This window comes from Acomys minous (assembly GCF_964271855.1).
Source record: "Acomys minous genome assembly, chromosome: 3".
NCBI classification, from domain to species: domain Eukaryota; kingdom Metazoa; phylum Chordata; class Mammalia; order Rodentia; family Muridae; genus Acomys; species Acomys minous.
Genome location: NC_140485.1, coordinates 119,159,769 through 119,176,452, shown reverse-complemented (window position 1 = coordinate 119,176,452; position 16,684 = coordinate 119,159,769). Strand labels below are relative to the sequence as shown.

Genomic DNA, 16,684 nt, shown 5'->3' with positions numbered 1-16,684 from the left:
GGGACACGGAAAAGCCAAGGGAGCTCAGACCGAGCCGGGATCCCCAGCGTGGAACCCAGCCAGTGCACTTCAGCTCTCCACGTGGCATCGGACTCTTGGGCGACCGAGCGCTCGAACGCCCTCTCCGCACTAGGCTGCGGGTTGGACCGGGGAGGCGACCTCGGGCGGCGGTGGCTGGGAGCCGAGGCTCGACGGCGGCGACCTTCGCGGCGCCTGCGACGCCGCACCTGCCCACGAGGGGGCGCGCCGAGCCCCGGCGGCCTCGGGCCAGCGCTCGCCGTCCCCGCCCGCCCGCGCAGGCTGCCGCTCACCTGTCTGGGCCGCGGGCCGGGGAGGCGGGGGCCCGGCGGGAGCGTAGCCGAGGAAGAGGGCGGAGCGGCTCTCCGGGCGCGTCATCGGAGCACCATGGCGGAGCAGGGAGCTGGCGGCGACGGCCACAGGGGCGGCGACGGCACTGCGCAGAGCGACCCAGGTGACGGCGCGGCCGGGGACGGGAGAGGGTCGTCGGGGGGTCGCGGGAGTGGGCAGGGGGCTTGGTCCCCACGGCGACAGCGACCCTCGGAGTCCGCGCGACCGGCCACCGCCGAGCGCCCTCGGGGCCACAACAGGTGGAAGCAGGCCTGAGCGCGCGGGGAGGTCACGGGCGCGCGGAGAGATCGCGGGCACGCGGAGAGGTCGCGGGCACGCGGAGAGGTCGCGGGCACGCGGAGAGGTCGCGGATACTCGGGGAGGTCGCAGACACGCGGGAAAAGTTGGGGGTGCGGGGAGGCCGGGGGCGCGGGGAGGTCGTGGGCACTCGGTGAAGTTGGAGGCCCAGGGAGGCGGAAGAATCCGAGCCTCCGAGCGACCAGGCGGCGGGAGCGCGCGGCCAGGTGCGCGGCTGGTGGGGTGGAGTAGAGTGGGGGTGACGGGGGAGCGAGACGAGCAGGACGAACAGGGGTCGGAGTCGAGGGAACCGGCCTGTAGGTGCGAGCCGCCGCCGCCCCCCTCCGGACCTCGCTGCCCGACCTTCGCCCGGAGCACCGAGAGTGCGGTCTCCCAGCCGGGCTCCTCCGGGACACCGAGCTGGAGCGTTGGTTCGGCGGCGGCGGTTGGCCCTCGGGCCTCGGTGTTGACAAGCCGCCTCCGCCGCCACCACCGCGGATACGCAGGGACGTGGCTCACACCCTGGGAAGATCTTCCCACTCGCTCCCATCTCACCGTAATATAAAGCCATCTCTCCCCTCCCACGCACCCCCCCGTCCCGCCTCGTGATTTTGTTTTTGGTCTTTGGGGACTGCATTGCAAAGCATACCCTTCGTCTAACCAACCCCCTGTTCTATTCCTGGCCGGTAAACAGTTTCTTGTACCTACCTACACTTGGCATGGGGGCGGGAGGCGCTTTTGTTATTTTAAAGAAATGTTAAGTTGCAGACCACGCAGTTGCAAGCTGTTAACAGCTTCTGTACACCCACAGCCCGAAAGTGATTTGTTTTCTAAATGCAAAAGTCGCTCCACCTCCTGGCCCGACCCCCAACAAACCGCTTATGGACGCGAGGTCCATAGAGCTTAGCAGTGTTTTCCCAATTATGTATCTGCGATTGTACGTAAACTCTCATGATTTACACCTGAGGTTAAGACTGACACGGTGTCCTGAATTTATTTCCACATCAGGCTACATCCTGTAGTGTGGTTGAGTTTGTCTTACCGCGTTTGAAAGATCGGTGATCATTATTTTGGTCTGGGTGGAGAAGCGAGGATGCCTGAGTAATTGAGGAACTTGATGAGCTGGGAGCTGTCCAGGCTCCCCAATCCAAGGCATGCTTGGTTGTGAATAAGGCACAGATAAGTAACAGCTTCTGGGGCGGGGGGGGGGGGGGCGGTTGTTATAGTGATTTAATAGGCATCAGTTTGTTCTTGATTGCATTGGTGCTTGTTCAGACATAAACGAACTTGCAGCTGGAGTATATTCCGTTCCTATGCAACTCAGCCAGGCGTCGTCACTGTAATGCTTTCTTTTTAAAAGTTACATTTATTTACATGGCGGGGGTGGGGGTGGGTTGCGTGCATGCCACAGCAAGCATGTGGGAAATCAGAAGGTAACTTGTAGGAGAGTTGGGTTCTCTCTTTCCATCATGTAGCCTCTGGGAATCAAACTTAGACTTGGCACCAAGTGCTCTCTTTTATTAAAGGTGGGATTTATTTATTGATCATCATTTCCTTCTAGTAAACAGTTCCTCCACATCTTTGCCTAGAAATTTAAATTTCCCATAAACGTGTTCTATATATGACCAACACACATGTGCATAGGTATGTGTGTATAGTCATATATTCTGGCCTGTATTTCCCCACTTTTCTATACTTGCTTTTAGTATTGGAAAACACTCGTACCAGTGGATGCTAAAGGAAGGGACTGTAAAGCCTATTTTTGGTTTAGTTTGGGGTTTGTTTGTTTGTTTGTTTGTTGATACAGTCTCTATATTTACGTACACACTGGGCTTTAACTCTTTCTACATCCCAGACGGGCCGCTAGCTCAAGCTGCTTCTGCCTCGGTTGGGATTACCAGTGTAAGCCATTACGTTTGGCTCTCAGCGTATTTTTAGTTGCATTGATTTTGTGTGTATTTGTGTGTGTGCACTTGTGCGTGTCACACACGTGATGGAGCACGAGTGTAGGAGTCAGAGAACAACCTGTGGGAGTCAGTTTCCTCTTCCCACCTAGTGATCCGACTCAGGTCCCGGGCCTGGCAGCAAGCACCTTTACTCACTGAGCTGTACCATCGGCCCTGTAAATATACATATATTTAAATCCAGGTAACGCTATTCTGAGAGAACACCTGGGGGTGTTTGAATGTTGGCAGCTGCGCCCTCCTATGTATGTATAAGCCATGACCTGTATCTGAATATAAAACTTCAGTTTAACGCTCACACTAAACATTATATACATTGGGACACTTCACTTCATTGTTTTTTAAATCACAGGTTTATGTGGGATTTTGTTTATTTATTGAAGAAGAGGGTGCCTAGGCCCATCTTTTATCGCCACTAGAAGGTAAAAGTCACCACCTCAAAATGCCACATTTCTTTCCTTCCTTTCTATCTTTGTTTTTGTGTGTGTTTGCTGGAGCTGGGGGTCTTGCCATGTGTTCCCGGCTGCTCCTATCCCCCACCATACCGCCCTCCAAGTCCTAGGTTACCTGTGTGCCGTTTTTTTCTCAGCCACAAACGGCAATGCATTTCTTGAAGCATTCATTTTGTTTTCTTTTTATATGCAATTATTTTGAGGTAGAACCCAACCTTAAGTGGTTGTTAAATTTTATGCCCCTGTGCAAAGGTTGCAATTTCAGGGCTCTTCAGATGAAAGTCTCAGGTTATTACAAAAACACTGCCTGTGATATGTTCAAGATTAAAGGCCTATGTATAGGCATGTGCAGGGCTTAGGTAGAGTGAACTTTATCCGCACAGTACGTATTTAAAGGGTGCTATACAAATGCAACATTCACAAACACTTCTGTGGATGTATGTTTAGCTTTTGCTCAAGGGTTGCAATTAGATTCTTTCAGTTCTTTCAGTATCCTGTAATGTTTTCCTTGTCTATAGTCAAAGAGAAGCAAGAACTAAAATAGACAATTGCCTTGGAAATACGTTTATATTTCACCACTAGAGGATGTCAGGTCCTTTTCTTTTAGAATATTATTTTGAGCAAATTCACAGGCGATCACATCACAAAACTATCTGAGCTCAAATTCTATGTGCTTGTGCTCACGAGCTATGGAAAGCGGCTACACAAAACAAATCCCCCTTTGCCAACCTCCTTTAAAACACACACACAGTTAAAATTTCAACGCTGCTTCCCATGTGCCTAAACTTTGGTGTGCAAAAGAATAAATTAGTGAAATCATAAAAAGTAAATGTAAATAAATTAGTAAAAAAATAAATGTAAAATTGGTAGGTTCTACTGCTGTTCTTTTGGAGAAATTACTTAGAACCTAGAATTGGGTTTTTGTTTGTCTTGGGGAGGACACTGGTGAGAGAACTTAGACTCTTACCGTCACCATGTATCTCCTGTGAATCTTTGCAAAATAAAAAGTGATCTTTCTGGTCACACTTAGGGCCTAAGTTAAACGTCTGCAAATGCACAGAAAGCAGATGCTCGGGGCTTCCCGTGATGCAAGCCCTGTTGAAACTCAGAGCCCAGACACTAGAAGGACGTCGTCAGCTGGCGAACTCTGCATCTTGCTAAGTCGGCGGTTCTCAGCCTTCCTGAGGCTGCGGCCCTTCAGTACGGCTCCTCCTGTCCTGGTGACCCTCAGCCTTAAGATTATTCCCACTGCTATTTCATGAGTGCAGTTTTGCTACTGGTATGAATTGTAATGTAATTATCTCCTACTCCTGATGCTTTTAGGCGACCCCTGTGAAAAAGTGATTCAAGTCTTAAAGGGGTCGCGAGCCACAGGTTGAGAACCACTGCCCTAAGTATTAACACGAGGTAGTCATGGTGCTGTCATACTTAGGCGTGTGTGTGAAACACTAATTTACATTGCCAGATGTAAATCAACACACTTGTGTCTAGATACCTGAAAACAAATTATTCAAAGAGCTTTAAAAAAAAAAAGCTAAAAAAATGTCTTATGCTACTGCAAGAACTAAAAACATGAAGGCTTAGAATAATTTGGCCAAGAATGTGTACTTTCTATAGATTGTTAAAATTATGGAGGGTGGAAGGCTGGCAAATATGATTTTCAGATTTAGTAAGGAAATCCAGATGAATTTGGGCATGTTGTGAGGAGTTTGGTCGAGGAAGGATTGCTTCTGGCCGTGGTCATCCGGGAGCACCTACTGCAGATAGCACTTAAACGTCTATGAGCTGGTAAGTGACATGCAGTTTGCTGGAGGAGGAGAGAAAACACAGATACAAGTGTGGCGAGAAATGCACCGAGTAAGTATCCGGGAAAATCAATTCAGAATGATGGTGCGTTGAGGGCAAAGGTCGAGCCAAGAGGTTGGCACAGTATTGTGTGTGCAGGGAGAAGTGTGTCTGTCCATCAGATATTTTCTATGCCGGTTAACTATGACTCTCAGTTGCTCACTTTAGCACAAAAGAGCTCTGCTGTGCCTTTAACACAAACTGATCGCTCCTAGGAGAGGAATTTCTGTTGTTTGCCCAAGGGTTGGGGTGCCTTCAATTATAAGCGGTTAGTGATGATCCAGTAGTTGGGTAGCAGAATAGCCCAGTGGACCTTTGCAGAGAGGTTGTCAGAGAAAGTCAATACATTGAGCATCCATAAGTAGAGGGATTGTTTTTTTTTTTTAATTTTGCTTTTTAATTTGTATATAACCATTTTCTTTCAATACACAGTTAACATAGATTTATAGCTATGTTGTTGCTATCACTATCAACTAGACTTAGAAGAAGAGTCCTTCCTCTCCCTCCCTCCCCCCTCCCCCCATCCCCCCCCCCCCAATTCCCTCAGGCTCACCTCCCACCCACTTATCTGTTTGGCATCTTTGGCTTTGACCTTTTCTGGTCTCCAGAGTGGAAGCATACAATGTAACCTTTGCAGTGGTCCCCCGCCTCCCCAAACCTGCCCTAATGTTGTTTAGATTTGACCACACTGTGAAGGACATTGTTAGTTTCCTCTCCTCACTGATACAGAAGTGAGCAGGGGACTCCTTCCCCATCCACCTAGGTTTGGGAGGGAGGAACAACCCTTTTGCAAATGGCTTGTATGCTGCCTTTTACGTCACCTGTTTTCATTTGAGGCATTACTGTCTTTCTTACATTATTGTCTGCACTGCGATTACAGAGGTTGCCACACTTCCAGGGTGGCCCTACAACTTTTTCTGTGAGCATCACATGGGAAATAATTGCTGCGCATCCTCATCGGCCCTTGTATGTTTTGTTGGTTTGATTGTTTTCATCTTAGCCATTCTGCCAAGTTTGTGTGTGTGTGTGTGTGTGTGTGTGTGTAAACTATAATCCCCTCAAAGTGAGGTATTTGTATGCTTGATGCTAAGGCAGGCTCTCTAAGGAAGTCAGGTTGGGCCCAGAACCCAAGTATAACGCTGAGTTTCTTTTCGGTGTGTCTTCTTTGTTCTGTGATTCTGAGAAGTGAGCCCAAGCTCTCGATCACCTGCTTTCTTCTTGCTTTGTCCCCTTTTCTCTTTATCCCCGTGGACTTTCTCACTTACTGTGCAGCCCGTACCCTGAGATTCCGAGCTGCAACACTTTCCCACAACAGCACACGAGCCAGTGCACTTCTCTCTTCCTCCCTAGCGCCTCTGTCCTCTCATCCCTAGACCTTGGAAGGGGCTGTTGTGTTAGAGAATTGTAAGTAGCCTGGCGTGGTGATGCCGGCCTTTAATTCTAACACTCAGGAGGCGGAGGCGGGCTGGTCTTCATGAGTCTACATAGTAAGGCCCAGGCCAGCCAGGGCTATATAGCAAGACCCGGTCTCTAGAAGAAGGAAAAGAAGGCAAGCTGGAAATACTGGTTTATGTCTTGCCTTGTGGTGTTCCTATTCCTTGTGGCACACTGTGTTACCGAGATGAATACTTTGTACTAATCTTCAATTTGTGCAGTGCACTCTCAGTGCCTTGCGGTCTGTCACTGGACACTCCCCCATCAGGGACCAGGCCTGTGTGCCTGTGGTAATGGTTTGTTCTTCTTCCCCAGTTTCAAAGTCTATCTGCTCTTTAGTGATGGTGCCAATCACCTTATATTAGTTGTTAGTTATTATCAAAAATTACTATTTATAATTAGTTATCCCTATAATGCTTGGTTGTAGTCATTTGCAATATAAGTTAAATGACATTTGTTTTCTCCCTTATATGTTAAGGATTATTCTCTTTAATGTATTTTTAAATTTGAGAATTAGCCAATTGAAGAATTAGATTTTGGTTTATTAGATGCTGCTTTGATTTTTCATTTTTCATATTTTTTCTTGTGTGTGTGTGTATGTGTGAGGATGGTGTGTGTACTTGTGGTGTATGCGAGTGTGCAAGGTTCGCCCACCTGTGAGTGTGAATGTGGAGGCATGGGCATGGGCCGTGCCATCCTGTCACATTGTGCCTTATTCTGTAGCTGACTGCCACCCCCACCCCGCTCAGTCCTTCTGCCTCTGCCCACAGCTCCGGGGTTCCAGGCGCCCACATTCACGCCTGCATTCACACCGGCGTTCACACCGGCGTTCACACCGGCGTTATTCCTGGATACTTGACATTTAGCTCAAGTCCCCGTGCTTCTGCATGCGCCCTTGGCCACTGAGCCATCTTTCCGGCCCTTTTTCTTTTTTCTGTAGAGCTAAGGATCAAATGGTCCAATGAGCTGCATCCCACGCTAGTGACCTTGAATGTTTTTGATGATATGAGAACAACTACATTAGAAAAACAAACCAAAAATAAATGATTCTGTTACACTCAACCTTTCCTCGTCTTTGAGGTCCCTCCGGAGGTAGTTATGAGGCCCATATTTGTTGCTACACTGTTTAAAAGAGCCAAGAAACAGAACTGGCCTAGATGTACATCAGTATGTGAATGGATAAAGAAATGTGTCCCAGCAAGGCATGGTGACACACACCTTCAATCCCAGCACTCAGGAGGCAGAGGCAGGTGCGTCTCTGGGAGTTTGGGGCCAGCCTGGTCTACACAGTGAGTTCCAGGACAGCCAGGACTACACAAAGAAACCCTGTCTCAAAAATTAATTAATTAATTAATTAATTAATTAATTAATGAAAAATATGTGGCCCTGTATACCCAAAGTTTGTTTGTTTCTGTTCAGCCATAAAGAAAAGTGAAATTAGCACATGCAGGAAAATGGATGGAACTAGAGAATATTGTTAAACAAAATAAGCCAGACACAGACAAATATATTTTCTCTCATGTGTTGAATTTATGTCTAAGAGAGTGTATGATGGCCCTGTAGTCCTAATGCTCGGAAGGTGGAAGCAGGAGGGTCAGAAGTTCAAGGCCAGCCTTGGCCACGTGAGATCCTATTTCAAAACACCTGGTTGGGGAGGTGACCATGAGTGAGCAGGAAGACATCTAGAGGGGGGTGGGGAGTGATGGAACCCGTGTGGGGAACCAGCAAAGTGGGGGGCGGGCGGGAAGTTACGCAAAGAAGGTGAGCGGAGGCACGAGCCCCACTACTTTGTCTGATAACTTAATTTTAAAACCCAGTTGCATGAGAAAATGCCCAAGAGGGTTGGCACAGCTAGCCGGAGAGTGCAGGTGGGCACAGGTGGCAAGAAAGTAGGGTGGGCGGGTTCCCATATGTGAGCTGCACTTTGGAAGCATGGTTAGTGAAAATCGCTGTTTCTAAGGCTAGAATATTCCCATAGGAGGTATCTTAAAATTCCGTGGCTTTTCAGAAATTGCCACCAAAACCTCCTCCTGAGAGCTGGCTTTCTGGTAAATAGGACCATCCTGTAGTGTGTCATATCCTTCTGTGCATAAAACGTGCGTCACCGACACCACACTGAATATAGAAAGAAGCTACACTCCAGGGTAAGTTCAAATTTCAAGGTGAAATTCTAGGAAGAACCCCCTTCCTCCAAGCCGTGCTGGGTGGCTCTGAAATGCATAATAATTCGGTTATAAATAAGATGGGTTCCCATTGCAGGAAGCTTGGCTGCTTCTCAAGATCTTAAGCTCCCTGGGTATTTCTCAGAAGCTCCTGGCCTGAGAGCCTTCCGTGTGGCAGACAGGGCAGACAGGACCCGGCTGACCGAGTTCTGCCTTCGCTTTGGATTGGTTTCTGTTCACTGTGGTAGATGCTCTACATTAGCCTGGTGACACCACAGCCCTAGAGTGCTCTCTTAAATAAGGTTCACCCCTTGGCAGAAGAAGGTCTTGCTGTTGAGACAGTCACTGAGGTCATGTGCTAGAGCAGCGTTACTTCAGGCCCGTAGTGCTTTTGGCAAAAAGTTAAAATCACTCAGAGACCTAGAACTCCCACAGCGCCCAGGCAATTATCAGAGAATCTTGCAGGTGGGAGCCAGGTGGCAGTGGATTTAAAACTCCCCAGGTGGCTCCTGTGTGCAGCCCATGCTGAAAACTGGTTTCAACCCACTTTCCGCTCCGTGATCTTCCATTTGACTGTCTGGGTAGGTTTAATTTGGAGGTGTCAGGAGGTCCTCGCTTACAACAACCTGGAAAATCTTTACAGCTATTACTATCCTGAAGTGTGTACATTTGTTCCATTTCTCTCCCCAAAACTCTTTGAAGGATGTATAGATATAAAAATAGATGTGAATACATTTGCATGGACAAATAAACACACAATCAGTGGCACACTTGTATGTGTTTATATATAAATGGGAAGCTAGACAAAATGGCATATAATGAGCTTTTCTTTTCTCTCTCTCTCTACTTCCTTTTTACTCTTCTTCCTTCTTCCCTAAAAAGGGGGAAAAAGTTAATTTGGAGTGAGTAGATAGCGTTTTGTCAAAATATAAATACTCATCTCCAGAGAAGTTGCTGGTGACCCCATGGCCTCTGTTCACCTTGGTTGTTCTGTCATCTATAAACAGTTGACAGGTATGACCTCCTCCATCTGTTCCCTAGGAGACTGGATGCTCATGGCCTTTAGGTGGACACTCTGTCCCCTCTCCCTTCCACCAGGCTCTGTGGTGCCCGAGGCTGGAGGGCTTGGTTTCCTACCAGGCGCTCTCTGGTGCCCGAGGCGGGAGGGCTTAGTTTCCTTGCTGTTTTCACATGAAACTTTTTTCTCTGCATGGCTCTTCCCACTCCAGTTAATATCTGACATCACAACACTCCATGTGCTGAAATGCCTAGAGCTCTCCTGTGCAGCAGCTGTGTCTGCGTCTGTGCGCTTGCAAAGCCATCTTTTGCACTCTGAAGTGAGGCCTGACCTTCGGCATCCCCGCTTTCCCTAGCTCTTTTTCTCCTGGTAGCTTAGCCTTGTATGCATCACCATAAGATCTAGAGCCAAAATAACAAGGACTGGCCCCTCAAAACAGAATGCTTTTGATTTCTCCTCAAGTTCATACTGAAAATAATTTAATGTGACGCCAGACCTTGCAAGGACAGAGTGAGGCCTTGCTCTTTGAACTGGAACTGCTCAGGAATTATACTGAGCACTTGGTGCGAGAACACTGAGGCCTCCGTCACTTGCTCTAACAGGTTAATGCTGCCTCACCATGCAAAGATGGGCATACCCTGGCATGTCGAGTTTCTCCCTTAAGCAAGGCTCTACTGAACTTGGTGAGCTCACTGTGTTGAGGGCGTTGGAATGCAGTGCTGACTCAGAACGGATTGTAGCTGTGTGATCTCACTGTCCCAGGTAAGGCTGGGAGTAAGAGGCACAGCTTTCCACCTGTCAGAATGCTACCCAGCCTGCTTATTCTTTCTCTGAGTGCCACCAGGTGTCCCCACCACGGGGAAGTGGTCAAATATGGGGCACCAGAGTTCATGCCTGAGTCAGTCCCCACTCTCCACTCAACTGTGGAAAATGTCTTATCCATTGGCTAGATCTGAGAAGGGGTTCAATGTTTACTGCAAGTATTGTCCTTGGTTGGTGCAGTACTTTGAGCAGAAGCCCTGGGCCCAGATCCACCCGTCATGATGTTCTTCTTGTAGACAGCCTATGACCATATAGTGGGGGAGGAAGTCCCCCTCCGTCACAGACATAGGGGAGGGGAATAGGGTGAAAGCAGGAGGGAGGGAGGAACAGGAGGATGCAAGGGATGGGATAACAATTGAGATGTAATCTGAATAAATTAATTAAATTTTTAAAAATGCCAACCAGTGTTCTGTTCAGATGGCTCTGTACTAGCCCGTGGGACACATAGAGCATGTTGTGTTGTTGAAGCAGGCACCAGTGTCGGCACCTCTTGGCTCAGTCTCACTTTACTTTTATCTTACACAGTGATTTTGATATCTTAAGTTCTCTCTTAAAATATTATTATTACAGAAGCTAATTTGATTTATGCCACGAAGACAGACTTACTTCCCTTTGACCATGAGGATAGGATCCCTAGACTCCTTCATGCTAAAACACCACCTCTATGAGGAAAACAGGGGCCTGGGTAGCTCATCTTCCACTAAGCTTCCAGGAGAAACAGGCCACAAATATGACTTCAGGAAGTGATTTCATTTCTCAAAGTCACCAGTTTTAGAAGGAAATTCCTTAAGTTGCAAAAGCTCATCCTGGTTGTATGGAGTGCAGATGTGAGAGACCATTTCTCCCTAGGAAACGATATATGCAAGCCAGGCTTGGTTGTAATTTAGGTTTTATATCTCACTAAGAAAAAGCAACAACAACTTAACAAAGTTAAAAGTGCGTGGCCTCCTTGGATGGGTTCTTAGAGTCTCTGAATAGTTTCTTCAGTGTTTATGGGCAGTAGCAACTGATGAAGCAACTGTGCTTCATGATACTGTAGAAGTATTAAAATGTATCATTCCTCAATAACAGTATGTTACAGGAAATGATTGTTTAGTATATTCAACATTAAGATTAAATCCAGGCCCAATGCGGTGGTGCATGCCTATAATCCCAGCACTCGGGAGGCAGAGGCAGGTGGATCTTTGTGAGTTCGGGGCCAGCCTTGGTCAACAAAGTGAGTACAGGACAGCCAAGGCTACACAGAGAAACCCTGTCCCAAACAAACAAACAGGAATAAATCCCAAATCTGTTTTTCTAACAGTGACATTATACTTGCAAGCCCCCTTGTGAAGATACATTCTTTCTATATGTTCCATGCTCCATAAGGGACTGTGTAAGACACAGGCAGCATTAAGAACCAAAGTGGAAGTGGAAGAGATGGCTGTGCCATTGGAAGAAAGTATTCAACAAGTTGAGGAGGAGGAGATGGAGCTGCTTTAGTCCAGGAGATCTGTAAAAATCAAATGACGTTAGATAGGAAATGGTAAGTGTGCATCTAGCCCAGTGAAGCTCCTCACACTCTCCTCCGTGGACCACCTGCCCCCGGGGTCACAGCCAGGCGCTCCGTTCCAGCTCACTTCCGGGTTGAACAAGTCCAGAGTGTACCTGCTGCTCATCATAAGCACCCAGAGGGGAGGAAACAGCTCTCAGCACAAAGCCTAAACCCTTTATGTAATTAAAGCCATACAGAGTGGTGAAGGTACCACAGGATGCGTTGCCGGGCGTAAGAGAAAGCGGACATCTTGCAAAGAGAGAAGGAATGTGTGAAATGTTGGGAGAAACGGCAAAAGGCCACTGTACATCCCGCAAATGGTTCAGACTAGAACTTGGTATGCGGAGCTCAGACAGCTGTGAATTGAGTTTCACAAAATGCTGTAAAGGACTGTGTGCTTTCCAAAGCATTCAGGCCTAAGGGTAGAGCTTGGAAGTAAACCACTTACTTAGCGTGGACAAGTCCTGTATTTGATCCCAGCAACCAACCAAACAGTAAACAATTACTTAAAACAAAACAAAACCCAAAAAAACCTAAAGACCTGGCTCAGTGGTTAAGAGCACTGGCTGAGTAATTAACAGCAGTGGCTGCTCTCTGGGAGGGTTTAGTTCCCAGCACCCACACGGTGGCTCATGACTGCCTGGAACTCCAGGTCTAGGGCATACAGTGCCTCTTCTTGCCTGTGAAGGTACCCGACACACATATGGTGCACATACATATATTCAGGCAAAACACTCAGGCACTTAAAATAAAAGTAAATAAATCTTTAAAGTCTTGGAATGTGTGTCTTTCTGTCTGTCTGCCTGTGTTTGTGCCTATATCTATGTCTATGTGTATGTACATTAATACCTATACCAGCCATGTACGTGGTCTGCAGACAACCTAAGGTGTTTGTCCTCAACTTGCACTTTATTTGCGTCAAACAAAACTCTTGTCTTTATTTATTTCCTTCTGCATATACTAGGTTCTCTGGTCCATAAATATCCCATGATTCTCCTGTCTCCCGTCTCCTGTCTCCACATGGGCGTGTGCTGGGCTTGAAGACATGCACTACCATGTCCGACTTTAATACATGCTGGGAATTCAGAGTCACATCCTCACACGTGCATGGCAGGTGCTTTACCCATTGGGCCATCCTATCTCTTCAGCACCCCCACCCCCACCCAGTCACTTTTTCAGTTTTTGTTACAGACGTCCCTGTCTGGAAATACATTCCTGAACAGATGTCAGTATCCCGATATTTTTAAAATAAACAACTAGTTATGTAAACACCTGTCCCTTTGTTTATAAGCAAGATCTTATCCCAGTGAGCCGGATAAATTAAACCCTTCTCAGGATATAAAGGGATTAGTTTCAAGGGTGTGGTACAGGGGGCAGGGGAGCTCTGTGTCTAGAACAGTTTTCAAAGCGCTTCAGAGGTTTAGTAGACTTAACAGAGTGTAGGCATTTTGCCTTATGTTAAGACGTATAATGGTAAGATCAGGGTGTTTTAAAAGGAAGTTCGCCAAATAAAGTGTACATGGCACAGGCTTAGATGGTGAGTGTGAAGAGTGAAAGGACTTCAGAGGTAAAGAGGGGCCCAGGAAGTGCTTGCCAACTACTCATCTTTCTGGGGAGTTATTTCTTCCCACATAATGCCCCCCCCCACCGCCCTAAAACCTTCATGGCATTAGCTCACTCAAACACAAGAGAAAGGTGTTTATTGAAAATAAACAAGGGCACAGCTTTGGTAGCAGTAGCCAGTTCATGGGAATTAAACAAACGCTCCATATCTTGCTTTTATTGAAAGCAGTGATTCTGCTCAGAATCTTTTTTTCCTTTACATTTTTTCTTTACATTCTTTTCAAAGCGTCCGAGCTTTCCATTGAATCCTACAGGCGTCTGCCTCTTGTCTTACAGTCCAGCTTCCGGTGTTGTATGTCTGCTTGGCTGCTGGCAGTCACACTTGTTGACAGTTCTCACTGCCGCTTTCACTGACTGAAGAGTCACCCTGCCGGGTTCTATCACTTGGCCGTTCCAGTCGGCGCTACTCCCTGTAGGCTACTTTCAGACCGATCTTGCAGACCGGTGTCCTTCCTCAGAATTGGTTGTCAAATGTTAAGTGTCTACTGTTTAGTAGCCAGACCTTCATGCTCTGCTTTGTTTTGCTGTCCATCCTCCAGGCAGGGTCTCACAGCTGCAACCCTGGCTGCTTTCAGCCTCACAGACAGCCCTCCTGCCTTGGCCTCCAGGTGCTAGAAGGACAGGTGCGAGCTTCCTCCTCACTCCCAGCTGCACCCTTCATGCACTTTTTACCTCCTCACAGAAAAACACGCTATCCCCAACTTGACTTCCCTGTACCCTATCCACAAAATTACACGCTTGAGTTCCTAAATGAGACGGTGGGTTTGCTTTATGATAGCGTGTGTGTGTGTGTGTGTGTGTGTGTGTGTGTGTGTGTGTACTCTGCATTCCACTTAATATTGAGAAAACAAGACTGCTTATCTCTCAAAATGACAAGTGATTTATTTGCTAATACTTTTAAGCTTACCATTAGATTCTTAATGGGAGATCATTTATAAAAATAAAAGGGGATTTGATAGGTCTGGTCTGACGTGTCCTGATCCCAATCGTGTGGCCATCCCTGTAAGAGTATTACTATGCTGGGGAGTTATATGAGTAACTAGTATCCATTCTACCCAGTGAAGGTTATGGCCACTGACGTGAATGTGGGATGTAATAGACCTGTGCAGTCATCCGACTTTAAGTAGATATCCATGGATATGTGGGGAGGTAGGTGTGACCCACTCTATTGTAAGCCTTAGCAGCAAAAACTGGGGTTTCTTGGGAAAGGAATTCTGGCTCAAGACTGCAGTGGAAAAGCCCTACCCTGCAAGTCGCAGTTGTTTACACTGAGAAACATAACTCAAAACAGATCTTTGTACATATATTACACATTTATTATGTGTTGAACCAAAGATGCTGGTGTTTTTGTTTGTCTGGGCTGATACTCAGGCCCTCAGAAAATCAAGTTTCCCCCAAGTTTTACTCAAATCGTTTAAATTATTTCTTAAATGATACATTTTGAAAATAACTTCTGTTTGATTTGTGAGGTTAAGAAAAGAACATTAAACCTTTTTTTCTGGGGATTGAACCTGAGTTTCACTACATCCCTGGCCCTTACGCTATCTTAATGTCTTGGGGGGGGGGGGAAGCACTTCTCTATTGCTTATTTTGATGTTAGGAAATTTTAAGGAGAAAGATTGGGAAAAATGAAAACAGCAAAGTTGGGATTGAGCGAAAATCTCAGCACATTGTGAAATGAGTGTTGAATATGTTGTTATGTGCCCAGTTCTGTAACGATCTAAAGACAGTGATCACTGTCCTTAAAGTGCCCATAAATAACAAAGTGTATTGGTTTGCTAATGTTGTGTATTGCTCATCACCCCAAACCTTTAGATTTCCTCTCAAGTCGCATAGTTGCAGTGAGCCACCCAGAATAAATTGTCTCTCTGAAGAAAGAGCTCCGTAATCATCCTCATTTTCATGTTTAGTAGGAGAATGAGGGTATCTGTGCATCCCAGGTGTGAAAATCATCACAGTGCAACTGTGTCCTGACCAGAGGACAGTGGGTGCTCCAACGCTCTATTACTTAGCATTAAAGCCCAAATCTCTGGGACTGTCAGTGCAGAAAGTAGAGCATGCGTGCTGTGTCCACTGGCAAAATGAACCACCTAAGGTTTATTTTTACGGGTAGGTGCAGAGATTTATTACAACAAAAGGGTTATCTGAATTTGGGGTTTTTTTTCCCCCTTTGTCCATTTCCTTCTGCGTATATAGCTGTACTTTCCATCTTCACCAAGCAGGAAGCACAGCTCAGAAAAGGACTGAGGCCTTAAAAGCCCAGGCCATACACAACACATTAGGCTAACATCAGCACCTCAGGTCGGCATGTGTGCATGGCTACCCACAGTGATAAAAAGACAGCTTGTTACACCCGGTCAGCTTCCAGCCACTAGTCTTGGTTTTGTCTTCCAGATCTACATTAGAGGTAGAAATTCTGCCAGGCATGGTGGCGTGCCTGTAATCCTAGAACTGTAGCTATAAAATAAGAGGTTCATGAGCTCATCATGATCCAGCCTGGGCTATGTAGTCAACCACATAACAGCCTGGGCTACAAAGGGGGGGGATGGGCTAGAAATCCCTCCATATGATAACCCTGATTCTGTTATCCCCGAATCCTGTCAACCAAGCCCACACCTCTGCTGTGCCCTGGATGCCTGTGAGTCCTGTGGTAATTCCTTCAGAATGTTGTCATTTGTCCTCTCATCTGGAGCATTGTGTTCAGAGCCACGGAGCATGAGGACCAGAAAGTAAGACTGTCCTGCTCCGCATGCTGGACACCTGCTGACACCTTTTGATACTTTGGGGGAAGGGTGTTCATGGCCTCGTCACGTTGATGATGTGCAGTGAGTCCATTGCCCATCCACGTGCTGTGGCAGCTCCATTTTGCTGTCTGTGAGGTTGACCCCTTCTTTAAGGATTTATTATTACTATTGCCATTATCATTACTGTTGAATATGTGTGTGTGTGTGTGTGTGTGTGTGTGTGTGTGTGTGTGTGCATTTGAGTATGTGCACGTGAGTGTGGGTGCAACAGAGTCTAGAAGAGGGCATCACACTCCCTGAAGCTGGAGTTAGAGGCAGTTGTGAGGTACTGATGTTAGTGCTGGGAATCAAACCTACTTGCTCTACAAAAGCAGAACTAAGCCATCTCACCGACCCTCCAAATTGGATATCTGTCCCAGCAGAGGCCTTCCACACACCGTT

General features: G+C 47.0%; 1 protein-coding gene across 3 annotated transcripts in view; it reads left to right on the top strand.

Annotated features, from left to right (window-relative positions):
• The first annotated feature begins 257 nt into the window (after positions 1–257).
• MAP7 (microtubule associated protein 7) overlaps positions 258–16,684 on the top strand; it is a 135,032-nt gene continuing 118,605 nt past the window's right edge. Inside the window, exon 1 of one of the 3 annotated variants that reach the window (XM_084776276.1) lies at positions 258–472. In XM_084776276.1, coding sequence (XP_084632402.1) covers positions 406–472 — 67 coding nt within the window. In that variant the 5' untranslated portion in view covers positions 258–405. Of the gene's footprint in view, positions 473–792; positions 873–16,684 lie in introns of those variants that run through there. The other 2 variants (XM_084776277.1, XM_084776272.1) reach the window with 2 other exon arrangements.